The sequence below is a fragment of the Colletotrichum acutatum genome, assembly GCF_030867785.1.
Source record: "Colletotrichum acutatum strain CBS 112980 chromosome Unknown BDZ83scaffold_145, whole genome shotgun sequence".
NCBI lineage: Eukaryota > Fungi > Ascomycota > Sordariomycetes > Glomerellales > Glomerellaceae > Colletotrichum > Colletotrichum acutatum.
This window is the reverse complement of record NW_026849139.1, coordinates 14,339-29,838: the sequence shown is the minus strand read 5'-3', so window position 1 is coordinate 29,838 and position 15,500 is coordinate 14,339. Positions and strand designations below refer to the sequence as shown.

Genomic DNA, 15,500 nt, shown 5'->3' with positions numbered 1-15,500 from the left:
GTCATGCGCCTGAACAGAAGCAGTAGCTTCAGCAGAATTCCCCAACCTGCAGGAGTGACTATCGAGTCTAGCGTCATCATCTAGACAATGGTGACTTGATGTCTAAGATGTTGATTCGCCAGACTTGCTTGCCGCTAAGATGAGTCTCGCGGGGGGTTTGACCTGTTAGCGGATTCGGTACCAGCAGAGCCCCTCGGCTGGAATTGGAGGAAACCAGACAGACACTACCAGATAAGGGAATCTGACGCCATGGTTGAATAAACTCCGGAAAAGGTCAGCTTCTGGGTATGGGGGCAAGGCTCGCTCTGCGCTTGCGACATTTTTGTTCAGCTCAGCCTTGCATTCAGAAGTGTCGCGACTTGCAATATCTTCTGTAATCATTAATATAAGTGACGATGGAAGCTTCAACCGGCATAGACGGAAGGCACGAGGCGCCGGCAGAGGAACGGAACGAGCCCAACGAAGAGAAAAGCAGCATCCGGACGGCGCAATCGACAATCGACGATGACCGATCCAGCAGACTAACGTCGAGCGCGCTCGACGAGCTCAATGCGTCGCACATTGACAGCAGCACCTCTTTGTCGCTGAGCATCGACACAGACATCAGCGACGCCGACTCGGCCATGGGGATTGACGTCGGCCGCGCCTCCTCGTCTGCCTCGGTGGCATCGAGCGTGTACCGCTTTGTGGAGGAGTTTGGCAGGACGTATCACGCATATAAAGAAGGAAGTAAGTCTGCGCGACCGCATGCAGAAACTTACCTTTTGGAAGCCTACTGACTGACTCCTCGCTCGTAGAATACTTCCTCCCCAATGATGAGGTTTGCGAAAGCCCCCTTACATGCGATATTGCCAAGTCCGTGAGTAAAACTAATACACCCCCGAGCAAGAGCAAAGCCGCCTAGACCTCCAACACGCCATCGCCCTGCGCATCTTTAACGACAAGCTCGGCCTCGCCCCCGTCTCCAACCCCCACCGCGTCCTTGACATCGGCACAGGCACCGGCATCTGGGCCATCGAGTTCGCCGACAGGTACCCGGCATCGGATGTCCTCGGTACGGACCTGAGCCCCATCCAGCCAGAATACGTGCCCGCCAACTGCCATTTCGAAATCGACGACGCCGAGGACGAGTGGGCGTTTAGCCAGAAATTCGACTACGTCCACGGCCGGTACATGTGCACCTCTATCTTTGACCTTCCCAAACTCTTTGGGCAGATCTACGAGAACCTCAACCCGGGCGGCTGGGTCGAGTTTCAGGAGACCGTCATCGACTTCAAGGCGGTGGACGGGTCGCTTGAGGGTACGGCGCTGCGGCGGTGGAACGATCACCTGCTCGAAGGGATCCGCAAGGCCGGGCGGGATGCGCTCTCTGCCTTTGAGTACGCGCGGCACATGACGGACGCGGGGTTCCAAAATGTCGAGCAAAAGAGGTTTGCGGTGCCGGCGTCGCCGTGGGCGAAGGGGAGGAATCAAAAGATTCTGGGCGCCATGCAGATGACGAATAACCTCGAGGGGGTGCAAGGTATCACGATGAAGATCTTTTGCCAGGTGCTGGGCTGGACTCGAGAGGATGCCGAGTTGCTGCTCATGGATGTGAGGAAGGATATGGCGGATAAGAATATCCACGCGTATATCACGACGTGAGTCTTTCCTCCCCGTTTCATTGTTGTATGCTACCGGCGCTGACGATGGGTGTAGTATGTCGGTTTGGGGACAGAAACCCCAGGAAGCGGGACGGTCGGCCTCCTGAATCGGTGGATTTTGAGTTCAAGATAGTCGTAAATTTCTTTGGGTAGGCGGAAGAAGAAACATCCTCGCGACCGTTGCGAAATAGAGTGTCCGTATGGGGGACATGCATCCTATGGTGTTGAAGCACGTCTCGTTCTCGCATTGCATTGAAACTCCGCCATGTTGCGGAGTCGAAGATGAAAAAGAGTTGCTGTTAATAACTTGCCGCGACAGCTGTCGTCCAAGACGTTGGGGTAGTTGGTCAGCCTGTATGCAAATACGATTCATGTTCCGTTCCTCTCATGTAAGAGCTACCTTGGTTGAAGAATGGGCCTTTGAGAGTGATGTATGATCCCAAGCCAACCAGAAACCTAGCAGCAGACACGACCTTGAACACATCTTTGGAGTATTGCTTAGAGTCTTGGTCTCCTTACGGGAGGAAACGTGCGCGCGATACACGCATACCGCGGCACCCCCGAATTGCGATCCGTCATGCCGTCTGGCCTTGTGGATTCGAGCCGAGGCCGTCGAGTAGATGATCCACTTCCGATGGTCCCATGCCGCCGTGGAAACACTGGGAAAACCGACAAGGAAAAAGGGCGGTGCTATCACTCGTGTCACTGTGCCGTTGGGTTCCGTGATGTTCATGCCAAGTTGGCCGATGGTCCGGCGAATCTGTGCCGGAAAGGGCATCAACGCCGGTGGGGAGGGGCGCATCTTGGCTCTTGCCTCCTCTCCACGGAGCGGTACGAAATACATCCATCGGCGTTATGATGCCTCGCCCCATCGGCATTAAGACTTTTTAATTCGATTGTTAGTAAGCCACGTCTTCCACCAACTTGCAAATTCCACCGTGTAACGAGTCCAAGAGAAACCAAAAGAGACGATCTTCTTCGTCAAAGTTGTCAAAACTGGCAAACCCCACTCGCTCTGGCCGATTCATCCACTCGGCTCGCCGTATTTGCGATACGCCAACCCCAGACCCTTGAACCCCCTCCAGATGCTCGGATGCCCCTTCTGGCAAGGCATGGAAGCAGCCGGAGAGTTTATTCGCCCGCATTGCTTTGTCACACCAGCGTAAACACTCAGATTGACAGACACACCGCGGTAGTACGCCGCACTTCTTCGAACAAGAAGCTGTGGAGTTCTTTCCGCGGGACCACCGTGAAGAATTTGTTGGCGCGGGGTGTAGCATCATCTTCCACTGCCAGCTTACAGACTTGAGCGAGTCATACCAAGAGCAAGAGGTACATGCTAACGGGCCCGAATTTCAACCCCGACACATGTCACTCATCATCACTTTGTCTGAAAGAGGGCGTAGCATAGGGCAGGGGGAGAATTCAAGTGAAAAACCATTGGCGTGACGTCAACCTGACCAATTGGCGGGGTGAAGCTCTTCATGCACTCCCTCCCCCCCTTTCCGCACCTAGACAGCACATTCCGCAACCTGCCAGGGGGATAAGCTCAACGGCATCTTGGACAAGCTGCTTGTTTCCCAATGGTGGGGTCATGGCCTAAAGACAATTACCATGATGGCCAGACCGTCGATGGAGCTACCCATGTGTATGATGAAACTACAAAAGAGCTCGATGCCCCGCGCGAATAGACAAGTTTAAGAAGAAGCTTCAGCACACTCCAACTTTGATACCCAAGATACCCTCTCAAACCAAATCAAACAACTCTTCCAATTTTTTCCATCCTTTCATACACACACAAAATCACACACAATGGCTCCCAAGGTTCTCATCGTCCTCACCTCCGTCGACAAGACTGAGAAGTCTGGCAAGCCCATCGGCTGGTACCTGGTACGTTCCCATCTACCACCGTTCTTCCCACGTAAAATCCCGGTGAACTAACTGTCTTTCCCAGCCCGAACTCGCCCACCCCTTCGATGTTCTCAAGGAGGCCGGCGTCGAGATGACCTTCGCCTCTCCCAAGGGAGGCGTCGCGCCCCTTGACCAGGCCTCTGTCGAGATGTTCGCCAGGGACCCCTCCTCCAAGAACTTCCTTGAGAACCACAAGGCCATCTGGGAAAACACCGAGAAGCTCTCCAACTTTGTCGGCCGCGCCTCTGAGTTTGACGCCATTGTATGTCTCCCCCAAAACACACTTCTATCTAAGTAGACAGCACTAACACCACAACAGTTCTACCCCGGCGGTCACGGCCCCATGTACGACCTCGCCTTCGACGCAACCTCCCACGCCCTCATCGCCGAGTTCGCCGCCCAAAACAAGCCCGTCGCCTCCGTCTGCCACGGCCCCGCCGCCATCGTCAATGCCAAGCTCAACGACGGCACCTACCTCATCGCCGGCAAGACCGTCACCGGCTTCTCCAACACCGAGGAGGACCAGGCCGGCTTCACCCCCGAGATGAACTTCATGCTTGAGGACCGTCTCAAGGAGAACGGCGGCAAGTACGAGCTCGCCGCCGAGCCCTGGGGCGAAAAGGTCGTTGTCGACGGCATCGTCATTACCGGTCAGAACCCGGCCTCGGCTCACGGCGTCGGCAAGGCTATTGCCAAGGCTCTTGGCTTGTAAATTGAAAAGGACATGAGGTGTATGAAATATCATGATTGGGATCCAGGGAAAGGTTATATAATTATATCAAAATTTGAAGCGTTTTTGTCAACCCATTAAAGAAACTTTGATTGTGTATCTCCTGGCGGATTGCCAACAACATATACTATAGGTCCTTTTCATGGGCTGTCGAAACAACACACATCCCGTATCACTAAATCCTTGCAACTAGAAAAGGCAGGCTCTTTGCAAATGAGGCCATGTGACGCACAGTGATTGTATTATTGAAGTCCAAAGCAAACAAACTACTAGTACTTTTCCCGTGCGTGACTTACTTTTCTCTGACAATGCGGTACACCATTACGAACGATAGCTGAAACTGAGTGATGCATCTGGCACACTCGCAAACGCCCATTTCCATCTAATGCAAAGTGGTATGCCTTGACCTCCAGACACCTGATCATACAATCCACCTATTGGATAACTTTCCCTACTTCACAGGGACTCCCAGAGGTTGTCCATAAACGCCAAGACATAAGAAATAAAACTCCAAGCCTTTGGTTCCAATAGCCTTTGTCGCCAATGAAGAGTTCAAAAGCTGAAGCAGGGTGGAGCAGGCCACAAGTCCTAGTCGCCGTCGAGCAATGCGTCCATGCCGTTTCGCTCACTTTCAAGGCTCTCCGCTGTGATGGGACCATCAAAGGTCTCTTGCTTCCTCTTGACTTCCTCGTCGTCTTGGTTTGTGAGATCGTCAAACATCTTATTCACTACTCGCTCGTCTTCTTGTGAATGCGGAGCAACATCCCTGCCGTTGAGCATGCCAACGTCGCCCTTGAACACGTCGGGACCAAACATCTCCACTGCCCTCTTACGGCCAACTTCTGTCCGGCGCAAGATGTCAAGAGCGTGACTTCTCCCAGCCTCAGTGTGCAGGTTAAGCCCATCTTCTTGGCCCTGGAGGAGACGTTCCTCAAGGGACATTGAAGAATTTCCGCCGACAAGCTGGGGGCCCGGTGCACCATTGGACATGAAGAGGCCTGGATGAAGTGTTGGGGCACTGTCAATGTCCATGGGATCGTGGTTGCTTCCAATGGATTGGCGGCCCACGTTGCCGTGGGAGGTAGAAGGAGGCGTTGCAGACGATTGTTCCGACTTTCGATTGTGGCCATGTTGAAGGCCAGGTGGCAGCACAGTTGCGCCAGATGCAGAAGTGGCAGCCGCTGCTGCGGCGGCGGCTGCGGCAGCCTCGGCATTCTGGGCCTTCCGCTTCAAGCTGGCAGCCTTGGCCTTCATGTTCTCCGGGAGGTCTTCCGCATCATCTACTCCAAACTGTGCCAGAAGCTTTTGAAGCTTGGTCGGTCGCGGCTTGCGAGTGCTCTTGGAGACCTCAAGAACCGGCGGTGCATTCGGCGCAACGGGGCACCACTTGTGCAACTCTTGTCTGAAGAAATTGGTCTCGTAGGCAAGCAAGATTTCAGCGCCTTCAATCTTCCGCAAGTAAAAGCGCTGCGTGTCCGCCTCAGACTCAGTGGATACCACAGGGTTGCAGTAGCCGGTGATGTGATTTCTGAAGTCCTGAGCATTGTCGATAATCTTGGTAAGGACCTCCTCCTCCTCGGGCTGGAATGGGAGGCTGGGAATCTTATCAGACCAAGCAATGAGCTCTTCGATCTTGGGTCGCGCTGCATCTCGCGGGATCTTGACCCGCCAATCGCAAATGGGGCAAGTGTACTTGTCTTCGTCCTTGACCTTGCCGCGAGCAATCTTCAGACATTTGCCGTGGTACCTAGAGACGTCAGTTAAATAAGCAGATCTTGAAAGCCCACGTCAAAACATACCATTCATGACAGAGCTCGCACTCAATCATCATGCCAGCCTCCACCTTTCGGCAAATGCAAAACACTTCGCGGAACCGAGGGTCCTCCCAGCGGTGCACCTTTTGGTCGGGACTAGCTTCCCTCGACGCGGGCTCGGCGGGCATGCGAGGCTTGTCGTTCACGATATCAAAGCAGTCTTGGTTGCGTTCCAAGACGTAGTCCATGTGGCTCTTGAGAATATGGAGCGGTGCGTTGGTTTTGCCAAATAGCTTCTTACCTTCCCGCATCCAGTCTTCGTGGCGTTTCTGCTCCCGCTCGAGGTCCAAAGTCCCGTTAGGTTTCGAATTCAGCTCGTCAAGTCGGCGCATGATCTCAGCCACCTCTGCGTACTTGGGTCGATTACGGATGTCCGGGTCTCGTGATCTTTCAGTCAAGTCCATGATCTGACGGTGTGCCTCCCTCTGCTTGTAAAGAATTTGATCGACAGCATTCAGGGTTTCCGCAGTGACCGGGAGGAAATTGGCCTGAACCTGCACCGATAAGGCCTCTAACTGTGGGTAGTGGATGACCTCTGCGATAATCAACTCCCGAGCCTTCTTCTCCCATTGTTGACCAGCAGTCATCTGCTCAATGTAGTAGACGAGATGATCGTTGTACGGAGCGATGTCCAATCGCTTTCCTTCTTCGATGAGCTCACGCACTTCATTCAGTGACATGAGGCTGTTGCGGTTGTTACGAGCCTTCTCGCCCCACTTGAGTTGTTCAAGAACTCGCGAAAGTCGGTCGACTTCTGGCGTGTCGACGTTAAATGTCCGGCCCTCCTCAAGTAGGTCTTCGATTTCGGAGAGCTCGGCGAGGTGGATCTGTTCCAGCGCTTTAGCGGCATTCTTTCGGAAGGCCTCGATGGCCTCGACCCGCTCCCTCAGCTGGGTGATCTCAGGGCAGTCAAATCCTATCTGCTCCGCCTCATTGATAAGACGGTACACGTTGGAAACATTGCGCGCATCGCGTTCCTTTTGGTCCAGCGAATTCTTTCGGTTGTGTAAGGACTTTTCGCTCTTGCGCCTGTTTTGCTGCTTCCGGATCGTGTAGTTGGTGGCCTCCTCCACCCACTCGTTGCACCGATCGACAAATTCCCGAAGCAAAGGGAGCGAGGGTAGGTCATGGGGTATTTTCTCACCCTCGTGTAGGAGATTCCGAAGAGTCTTAAGAGAAGGCGTGGCCTCTTCTTCCAGAAGCTTGTCGTACTTCTCTTCCCAGGCCTCTGGCGTACGCGCCTTTTCGAGGACCTTGCTATATGTTGCTTCAATGTCCTCCTCGGACTGTCTGTAAATGACAGCATGTCCTTCGCCGTGGAAGCGCTGGTGCTCGGTTGACTCGCAGCATGGCTGATAACCAGCGTGTGCTAGGCAAAGAATTTTGCCCGACTTGAGGCACTTGAATCTAGAGAGGTACGTAAAGGCTTTGCAATACGAGCATTGATACTCCTCTTCGGGCACGTCCGTATCGTCAATTTCAAACTTCAGAGGGCAGGAGTTGTCTTCTTTGCCAGCCAACGCACAATCGTGCAGCTGTGGCTCGAGGTGCTTTGCCACGAACTCGGTTCGATGCGCGAGCTCTCGTTTCTTGATGCGCTCGAGCGCGGGCGCAAGCCATTTGGCTGTCTGGATCGTCAAGCCGCTGTTTGTCGTACCTTCGGCGGCAGTCCATAACAGCTCGTCGTGCGAGAAACAGGGCTGTCTTCTGAATACCTGCAACCTCTCCACGCCTCCGAGCCCGAAAGGTTCCCAGTCACAAGGGGCAAAGTTGACAGCCTCGTTAAAGTTGAAACCATGGTTGAAGCCGGCGTGATAAGCCTGAGGGAAGGTGATAACGAACTGACCCGCGCGCTGGTCGAGTGCATAAACCCTGACGCCAGCCTTTTTCAGCTGCTCCGGGGTCAACAGGGTGACCAGCTGGAACAAAAGGTCAGGCTGAGTCTCGAACAGCTCAGGAACGGCCTCGCGCATCGCAGCCTCGAACTTTTCGGCGTCCTCGCCAGGAATACCATACCAGGTCTTGGTCGCGCCAAAGTGCTGGTAGTTGGCAGAGTAGGCATAGTGGTCTTCATTGTGCCAGCAGAAAGTCGAGAAGATCATGCCGACATACACCCACGGCACGGTCATGCCAGAGATGTCTGACTTAATGTGCCTGAAAAGACTTTCAGGATGGAGAGGCAGCAGGTTCAGATTCCATGGGTCAGTCGAATAAGGGTTGTTGGGATGTCTCTCGACGGTTGGAAAGCCGGAGCCGTGAGTTGTACAATGAATGTCGGCACCATACTCGACCTCCACAGTCTCCTCAATGTCGGCTACAAGACGCCAGAACTCGGTCTCAACGTCTTCCTCCGTGACTGGACGATGGCAGTTGAGAACGGGGTCGAAGGGCATCTTCTTCTCAAAATAGCCCTGCTTGAAATCGGCCGCCTTCTGCTGGAATTGTTTCAAGGAATACAAGCCGCCTTCCTCGAATCCGTATTGTCCGTCGCCGACCAGACATCTGGGGCAATTCCATTCAGAGTCGGGCTTGTGCTTAGGGGGGGGATCAAGACAGGTGCCGTGGTATGCGTGGTCGCAGGACTCGCAGACGATCAGGGCACCGCCTTCTTCCGCCTTGCCGCACTGCTCACATTTCTGCTTCAAGTCAGTGCATTGGAAAAACAAGCACAATGATGCCTCGCAGCTTACCTCGCCAGGAGCCAAGGCCTCATCTCGAGGTATTCTAGGCACAGAAGGACGGAACAGAGACATGTGGGATCCTGCGACGGTAGGTACAGTATCTGCAAGTCAGTGTGTTAGCATGTGCATCACAGCCAATCATCGTACGGCTGGGGTAAGAATCCATCGGTTGCCTCGCTCAGTTGGGGAACAAAGTCTCAGAAGCCAATGGAATCCTTGTAAATCCCATGCATGTGGTTCATTGCTGCATGCGGAGTCCGCCGTGATGGTCAAGCACAGCTGGCAACGCAGCCACCAACATGGGACGATGGTGCTGGCCAGTATTTGTGGGTAAGGAGGGGAGGGGCTCACCTTTCTTCAGACGCTTACTCCGTCTGCTATTTCCAGCATCTCCGTCGTCCTTGTCTGTTCCAGAGTCTTTCTTTGCAAGATCGAGGCTTTCACAACTGATTTGTCGTTTGAGAGCGGCTGGACCAAGATTTGAAGGCCGATAGTCAGGTGTGTTCTTTGCCGAGTTGACTGGACTGAACGACTTTGGGGGCGGAGTACTAGCCACCTCATCCTGTTGGACCTGAGGAGCAGGCCGGTTGACACTCTTGAAGCCGGAATTGACCGCAGTGAAGCCACCTGTGTTGATGGCCTTGAAGCCCGAGGTAACAGGGGCGGGCGCGGGCGCGGGTGTTGGGGGCGCATCGGCCATAGGAGTATCTCGTTCAGCCTCCTTTTTGAGGCCGTTGATGCTTGCTTGCAGGGCATCTGATGCGTGGCGGGCCGGTGAGTCGCCTCGGGCGCTCGATGGAGTATTGACGTTGGATCGCTTCATCGGAGTGACCGCCGGACTGGGTGTGTAGGGCCCTCCATTCTCGTACTCAAGTTGCTGGTGCACTCCGGGTTTGGCGAGCCTCAAATACTCCTCGTATGGGCAAAGCCATCGCTGGTATGAGTTCTTCAATGAGGTGGACAGTGAGGACATTATCTTGCCGCTGTATCCCAAGTCACGACCAATTTCGGCCCACTTCTTCAGCTTGCAGACCTTGTCAAAGCCGCCGCGAGCCTCGACGGCTTTCTTCAGACGGTACAAGTCGAGAGGCTTCTTGTCCACATATGGAAGACGATGCAGGTTACTGCCCTGCTGCTTGTGAAACTTGGCCAACGCGTCCAGGTACGAAATGTTTGCTCGAGTGCCTAGTATAGTTAGCATTGCCTCCATGCAAGAAACACAAGGCGGGCGGGCGTGACTGACTGCCTTCGACCGAGTTCAACTCCTGTTTACGGGTTCTAAAATGGAATCTCTGCACAGTTCTTGGTCAGTAAGAGCTCACCTCGCATTCGAGCTGGCTGGCTGATAACTTCGCACCCAGGCATCGCCACAGCGTCTCAGCAGGCCTTCTCGGGTACGAGAAGTTGAAAACGAACCTCTGTATCAATTGCAAAGTCCGGGTTCCAGGCATCGGGCGGAATGATCTTGCATAATCCGTAGTTCCTGGCTTCCGGGGAGATTTTCTTGATGTACTCCATTGGGTCCTTCCACTCCTCCTCCGTCGGACAATATGTGGGTGCATCCTCAAGACCATGGGGGCGCGACTTCTTCTTGACCGGCTCTTTGATCGCTGTCGGTTGACCCCGTCGTTCGACCGAGGTGAGTTCTAGAGGAGTGCTTCGCATCGAGCTGAGGGGGGCCTGAGGGTTTGTCGGGTGGTAGCCGTTGGAGTTAACCTGGGCGGCCTTCGACTTGGCCGAGGCAGTATTTGAGCCGACGGCTGGAGAGCCTCGCGAGCTCGCATTCCCGCTTCCAGTGCCGTTGGCAACGGCGCCGCTAGCTGTAGGCGCAGACACCATACTGCAGATAGGGATTGCCGGTAGACCTGTGGAACAGGCACAATGGCAGGTAGAGGTGAACAATGATCGACGGTTTTCGATTCCGTCGCAATTACGGGTATTCGGGTGGACGGCGGATTCCGTGAGAGATCATGCGAGCGAAAGTAGACAGGCGGGCTATGGATATTGTCGCATGACAGATCCTAGAGGTCGATTATTGCAGATGACGATGTAGACGCGGTTCGATCGATCGACAAATTTAGTGCTTCGAGAGTCGTCACTGAATAAAGCGCATCAGACAGAGGCCGGTTGTGAGGGAGAGTATGATCTGGGGGGTGAGCGGGATATGTCAGATATAATGGTGCGGTGGAAAAGCTAAAGGCTCAAGATGCGGATGACCAACGGGGTACCTAGCGGCGACGAGCAAAGAAGCCGGGGGATGGGGGAGGCGTTTGGTACTCACCATGTGTGGTTGCATACGGGATTGAATAGTGATGGCGTACAAGCTGTATGTTGCGAGCGAGAGTCTTCAGCACCTTTTGATGACCGGATTAGGAGAGGATCCGAGTCATGAGGATGGGATGTAGGAGGGAAGCTGGGGTTCGGGGGGAGGAAACGATGTGAAGTGGGAAGTGTGGATAAAGGTGAGGGAAGGGGAAGGGAAGGTGCAGGTGCAGGTTGGTTGTGGTGTGGATAAGGTAGGAACTGGACGGCGGGCCGGGTGGACGGACATGGAAGTGGACGCAGAAGGCAAAGAACCGAATGAACGGGGAAAAGCGAGTACCTACTCCGTACCTCAGAAGAGATGGAGATGGCCGGCAACCTGGGAGGAGAGAGAGGGAACCTCAGGAAAGACCTGGATGCACGGGCAGGTTTGGGTTTGAGGTACCTACCTACTCCGTACCTGGAGGTAAACTTGGGGTGGGCGAAAATGGGTGAAAATGGGTGGAAATGGGACCCGAAGTGAATGTGCTGTGCCGGTGCGTCCAAGAGGAAAATGGCAAGGCTAGGCGCGGCAACTTGCAAGGCAGGTGCGATGCAGAGTGTGGGAGCGGACATGGGCCGTGGACAACATGCATCGGCATCGCATCCGTAGTGTAGCGAGAGCCGCAGCAATTGAGATAATGAGAGCTTGTGTTTTTTTATGATCTTTTCTTTTCAATATTCTGTTTACTGACTCCGTATTGCTCCTGTATAAATAACCGCCACAAAAGTCTAAACCAACAGTAAAAAATGGAGGAAAATACGTGTGGTAAGGTGAGGTAAGAGCTAAGGTAAAGAGGAAAGCGCAAAGGGTGCGACGCAGGCATCGACGGGGACGGAAGTTCCACGGGTCCTGCCAAGGTACCTCAAGTTGAGGAAGAAGGACGACCGTCGAACGGCAGGTGCGAGGGCGACCAAGGGCGGAACGGAAGGGACAGTTCACGTCTGTCGGTGCAAAATCCCACTACAAGTGGGTCCGAACTGGACGTCGGCCACCCACTGGAAGTACCGTATACTTCCTCGGGTGCCTCTTCCATGACGTCCATGGAGTCGCTCTCCCTCCCTCACCAACGGAAGCCTCAGCTGACGAGTGACCTGAACCAACCACAGAAGACCGTCTGTCTACCAATATCATCGTCTGTTCCTGACGACCCCTCGAAACCATACCAGGACCATGCTTGCAGCCAACAATCAATTCAGATCAAACCAAACGGCTCTGTCAATCTGGACGTTCGGCTGGCATTATCTGTCAGTCATGACTTTGCTACAAAGGGAGCGATCCATTAGTTCCTCGGCTAAGCCTCCTGCTTCCCTTTGACGACGGGCGGGAGAGTAAGGTAGGTTCACCTGCCCTGGTGTCATTTTACGGTCATTAGTCCGAGGTACATTGTGGTCCGACCATCCTTAGGTACTCAGGTACATGGCCCCCAATCCTGACATCCAAGTCGGTCGACATGCGACATCAGACACACACACACACTCGCGCGCGCTCGCACATAATTAATCGCAGCGGCACCCGAAGACGTCGCAAATGCCGGCCCATGAATCGTTTGGTTTGGAGTGCACGGCCGTAAAAACTCCGCATCGCCCATGACTGGAAAGCCTGGAATGGCTCTCGATCATCGACCGAACACTCACAACAGGGCCATCCCTCAATCGCCATCCGACATGTCTTCCGTGGTTGGCGCACACCATCGTCTTTCTTATACCCGAGGGACACAAGGCGTTGATGCATCGCCGGCGCTGTCATTTCTGCATCCGATGGGAGCCTTACGTGCTTCAGATGGCATTTCGAGGCTACCTCACACTTGGCAGTACTGTGTTTATGATTCCTCGAGAAGTCATATTTATTGCCTTGCCGAATCTGCACCATTTGTCTCCGATTGCGCGGCTTGTGACAATTCTGCCACTGCTGCATTTCAGTGTTGCGCCTAAACGCCTAAACTCTGCCCTGCCAGGATGGATGCCCTGGCCGAGGTGAATGCCTGGGTCTGAGGCAAGAGGATACAGTGCCACGGACCACGAGACTTTGCTGCACGCCCACTCTTTTCCCATGCACAAGAAACCAACATCTGATATCGCCCGCTGACTCAACAGGGGGACGCCAATATCGATCGCTTAGCGAGCCAATCACGACAGTATGACGTTGGAGAAACCCACCCTGACGTCCCAGATCGGTTCAAGGGCGAGGTTCATCCCTGCTTGCGGGGCGGGCGACTCAGTTTTAGCATTTTCTGATGGTTTTTTTTTTTCTCCTCTGTTCTTTCCTCAGATGACCTGCACGAATTTGACGACCACCGCGGCTGAGTCATCCGCCAACTCTCGATATCGTGACTGAGTATCTCCAGAGCTGATATATTCACGAGCTGCAGTTGAACTTGACTCGACTACATTTGCCATTCTTCAACAGAAATTCAAAGACAACAATCTTCTTTGAGAAAGGTTTGAATCACCTGTACGTCGGGTAAAGAAAGGTAAGCACGAATCGCAACGAACTCCAGCCAACCTCCAGTCCCGAGCAAAATAATAATGGGAAATGAAATTGAAGTTGCTTTGCACTGCTCATCTGTGTCATTGAAAGACTGGTCTCAAGGACGATGTTATGATTCCGGCAGCTTTGGCCAAAGTAGGTTGTATCTTTCTTTTACGTGCCTCAATAGGCAAACCACACAGCCCCCTAGCAGAACTCCATGTATATTATGAAAGCATTCATTGTAGAGCGAGGGATTAAGTAGAAGACGCAAACTATGTAAAGTTACTTGTATTTTCTGCGAGAAGACCCTTAAGGAGTCGCGCCTATAAGTACTATATACAAGATAAGCAGTCGATCTGTAGTAAGTGGTGCCGTTCGGGAATATCCTCAGCCAGGCCGCATGAGGCGTTGCGACAGTCTCTTCAAAGCCCTACAAGCCCAAGAGACTTGTTCCAGAGGTCGCGCTCCTTGTCTGGACTGTACGCGTGAGGAGCATAGCCTGGACCCCACATTCCAGTGCTCGGATCGTGAGGCTCGGAGAACTGACAGTTTTCCAAGTACTTTCCACCTCGGCCCTCCAGGTCTCGAGCTACAGCGGCCAAAACAGTGGTGGCAGCGCCCTGTTCAGGACTCTTGAACGTGCTGACCAAGCTGGTCTCTGAAGACATGGCTGCCATTTGTTCCTCGGAGACGTGGCGTACGAGATCAGTGAATATGCCGCCCGGGTGTACGGCCCAAGCATGTATGCCCTCGGAGCCGTACTTCCTCTCGATTTCGTTGGCAGTCCACAGGTTTGCGGTCTTGCTGGCGGCGTATGCGAGATGCGCATCATATTTGCCCTCAAAATTGAGATCGTCGAGATTGGGTTCGCCAAAGCGGTGACCAACCGACGAAAGGATCACCACGCGGCTAGCCAACTGATATTCGCTCCCAGCTAGTAGGGCAGGCTTGAGGAGATTGAATAGGAGAAAATGGCTGAGGTGATTGGAACCGATCTGAAGTTCGAATCCGTCTTTGGTTCTCCCTTCTGGAGGCGTCATCACCCCGGCGTTGAGGATCAAGAGGTGAAGTTTCTCTTCCTTGGACAGGAATTCGGCGGCACATCTTCGCACGCTGTCGAAGGAATCAAGATCCAGGTCCAAAATATGAACACGACCTGTGTCAAGAAGATCGCCAAGCGCCTTCTTGGCCTTTTCGAGGTTACGTGCGGTGACGTAGACCGTGGCACCTGTCGCGTAGATTGCGCGAGCCGTTTCGACCCCGATGCCGGAGGAGCAACCGGTGATGAGCGCGACCCGTCCAACAAGCTTTCCTTCGGCTTCTTGATCTTTGATAATTTGGAGAGCGGTGGGGCGAGCGTCTCCCGGGCCCGTGGGGGATAGATGGGCTGCGGCGTAAGGGGCGAACATGTTGTCTTTAGAGTATTAAATTCAAGTTGTTCGGCAGCTACTGAGCTTAGCATTTGATTGTGAACGGAGTATTTATGTGTACTTTACTTCTACTTTAGCTCTTAGGACCCGGGGATAAGCTGGCTCTGCTCCGATAAAAATCTCGTTTCGGGTTTTCTATGGACATCTTCGAATTCTAATGCAGCAAAGTGACGCTAAAGCTGTAAGGGTCTTCGATATGCGTAGTTGAATCTATGGAGACAACGTACCGATCAGAAGGCGTCAAGCCAATAGAAGGCCAGTTTCGGGATGGTTGTAAATACCGGCTGCGAAGCTACAATAAGTTGTAACGATTGCAGGCTTGCTAGTAGCTTCACCTCCAGCGCTGATACCACCCGGACTTAAATCATGTCATTGCGAAGTCCGATGGTCGAACAATTACTGTGGAAGTCAACACCCTGCGATGCTAACATCGAAACGTCAACGTCTGTCTTGGATATGCGTCCCGGACTCCCGGGAGCATTTCGTCCCCGGGCTCCCACGAGCATTCATCTTCGCT

General features: G+C 53.6%; 4 protein-coding genes across 4 annotated transcripts; 2 read left to right on the top strand and 2 right to left on the bottom strand.

Moving 5' to 3' along the window:
• Nucleotides 1-395: 395 nt before the first annotated feature.
• Nucleotides 396-1,750, top strand: BDZ83DRAFT_589945 (methyltransferase domain-containing protein; the record flags this gene model as incomplete). The annotated part of the gene is made up of 4 exons (XM_060506283.1): nt 396-729; nt 798-820; nt 886-1,640; nt 1,699-1,750. 4 exons carry the CDS (start codon nt 396-398, stop codon nt 1,748-1,750), a joined length of 1,164 nt encoding a protein of 387 aa, XP_060359471.1.
• A 1,705-nt stretch (nt 1,751-3,455) lies between these two features.
• BDZ83DRAFT_723586 (DJ-1/PfpI family protein) lies at nt 3,456-4,266 on the top strand (the record flags this gene model as incomplete). The annotated part of the gene is made up of 3 exons (XM_060512577.1): nt 3,456-3,533; nt 3,598-3,816; nt 3,874-4,266. The coding sequence occupies 3 exons, from the start codon at nt 3,456-3,458 to the stop codon at nt 4,264-4,266; spliced, it is 690 nt and encodes a 229-aa protein (XP_060359470.1).
• A 606-nt stretch (nt 4,267-4,872) lies between these two features.
• BDZ83DRAFT_656498 (PLU-1-like protein) lies at nt 4,873-10,618 on the bottom strand (the record flags this gene model as incomplete). Its single annotated transcript, XM_060510879.1, has 6 exons — nt 4,873-6,031; nt 6,084-8,734; nt 8,789-8,880; nt 9,149-9,964; nt 10,023-10,071; nt 10,196-10,618. 6 exons carry the CDS (start codon nt 10,616-10,618, stop codon nt 4,873-4,875), a joined length of 5,190 nt encoding a protein of 1,729 aa, XP_060359469.1.
• Nucleotides 10,619-13,734: 3,116 nt separating this feature from the next.
• On the bottom strand, nt 13,735-14,984 carry BDZ83DRAFT_94543 (uncharacterized protein). Its single transcript, XM_060516023.1, has one exon. The coding sequence runs from the start codon at nt 14,960-14,962 to the stop codon at nt 13,976-13,978; it is 987 nt and encodes a 328-aa protein (XP_060359468.1). The 5' UTR covers nt 14,963-14,984; the 3' UTR covers nt 13,735-13,975.
• Nucleotides 14,985-15,500: the final 516 nt, after the last annotated feature.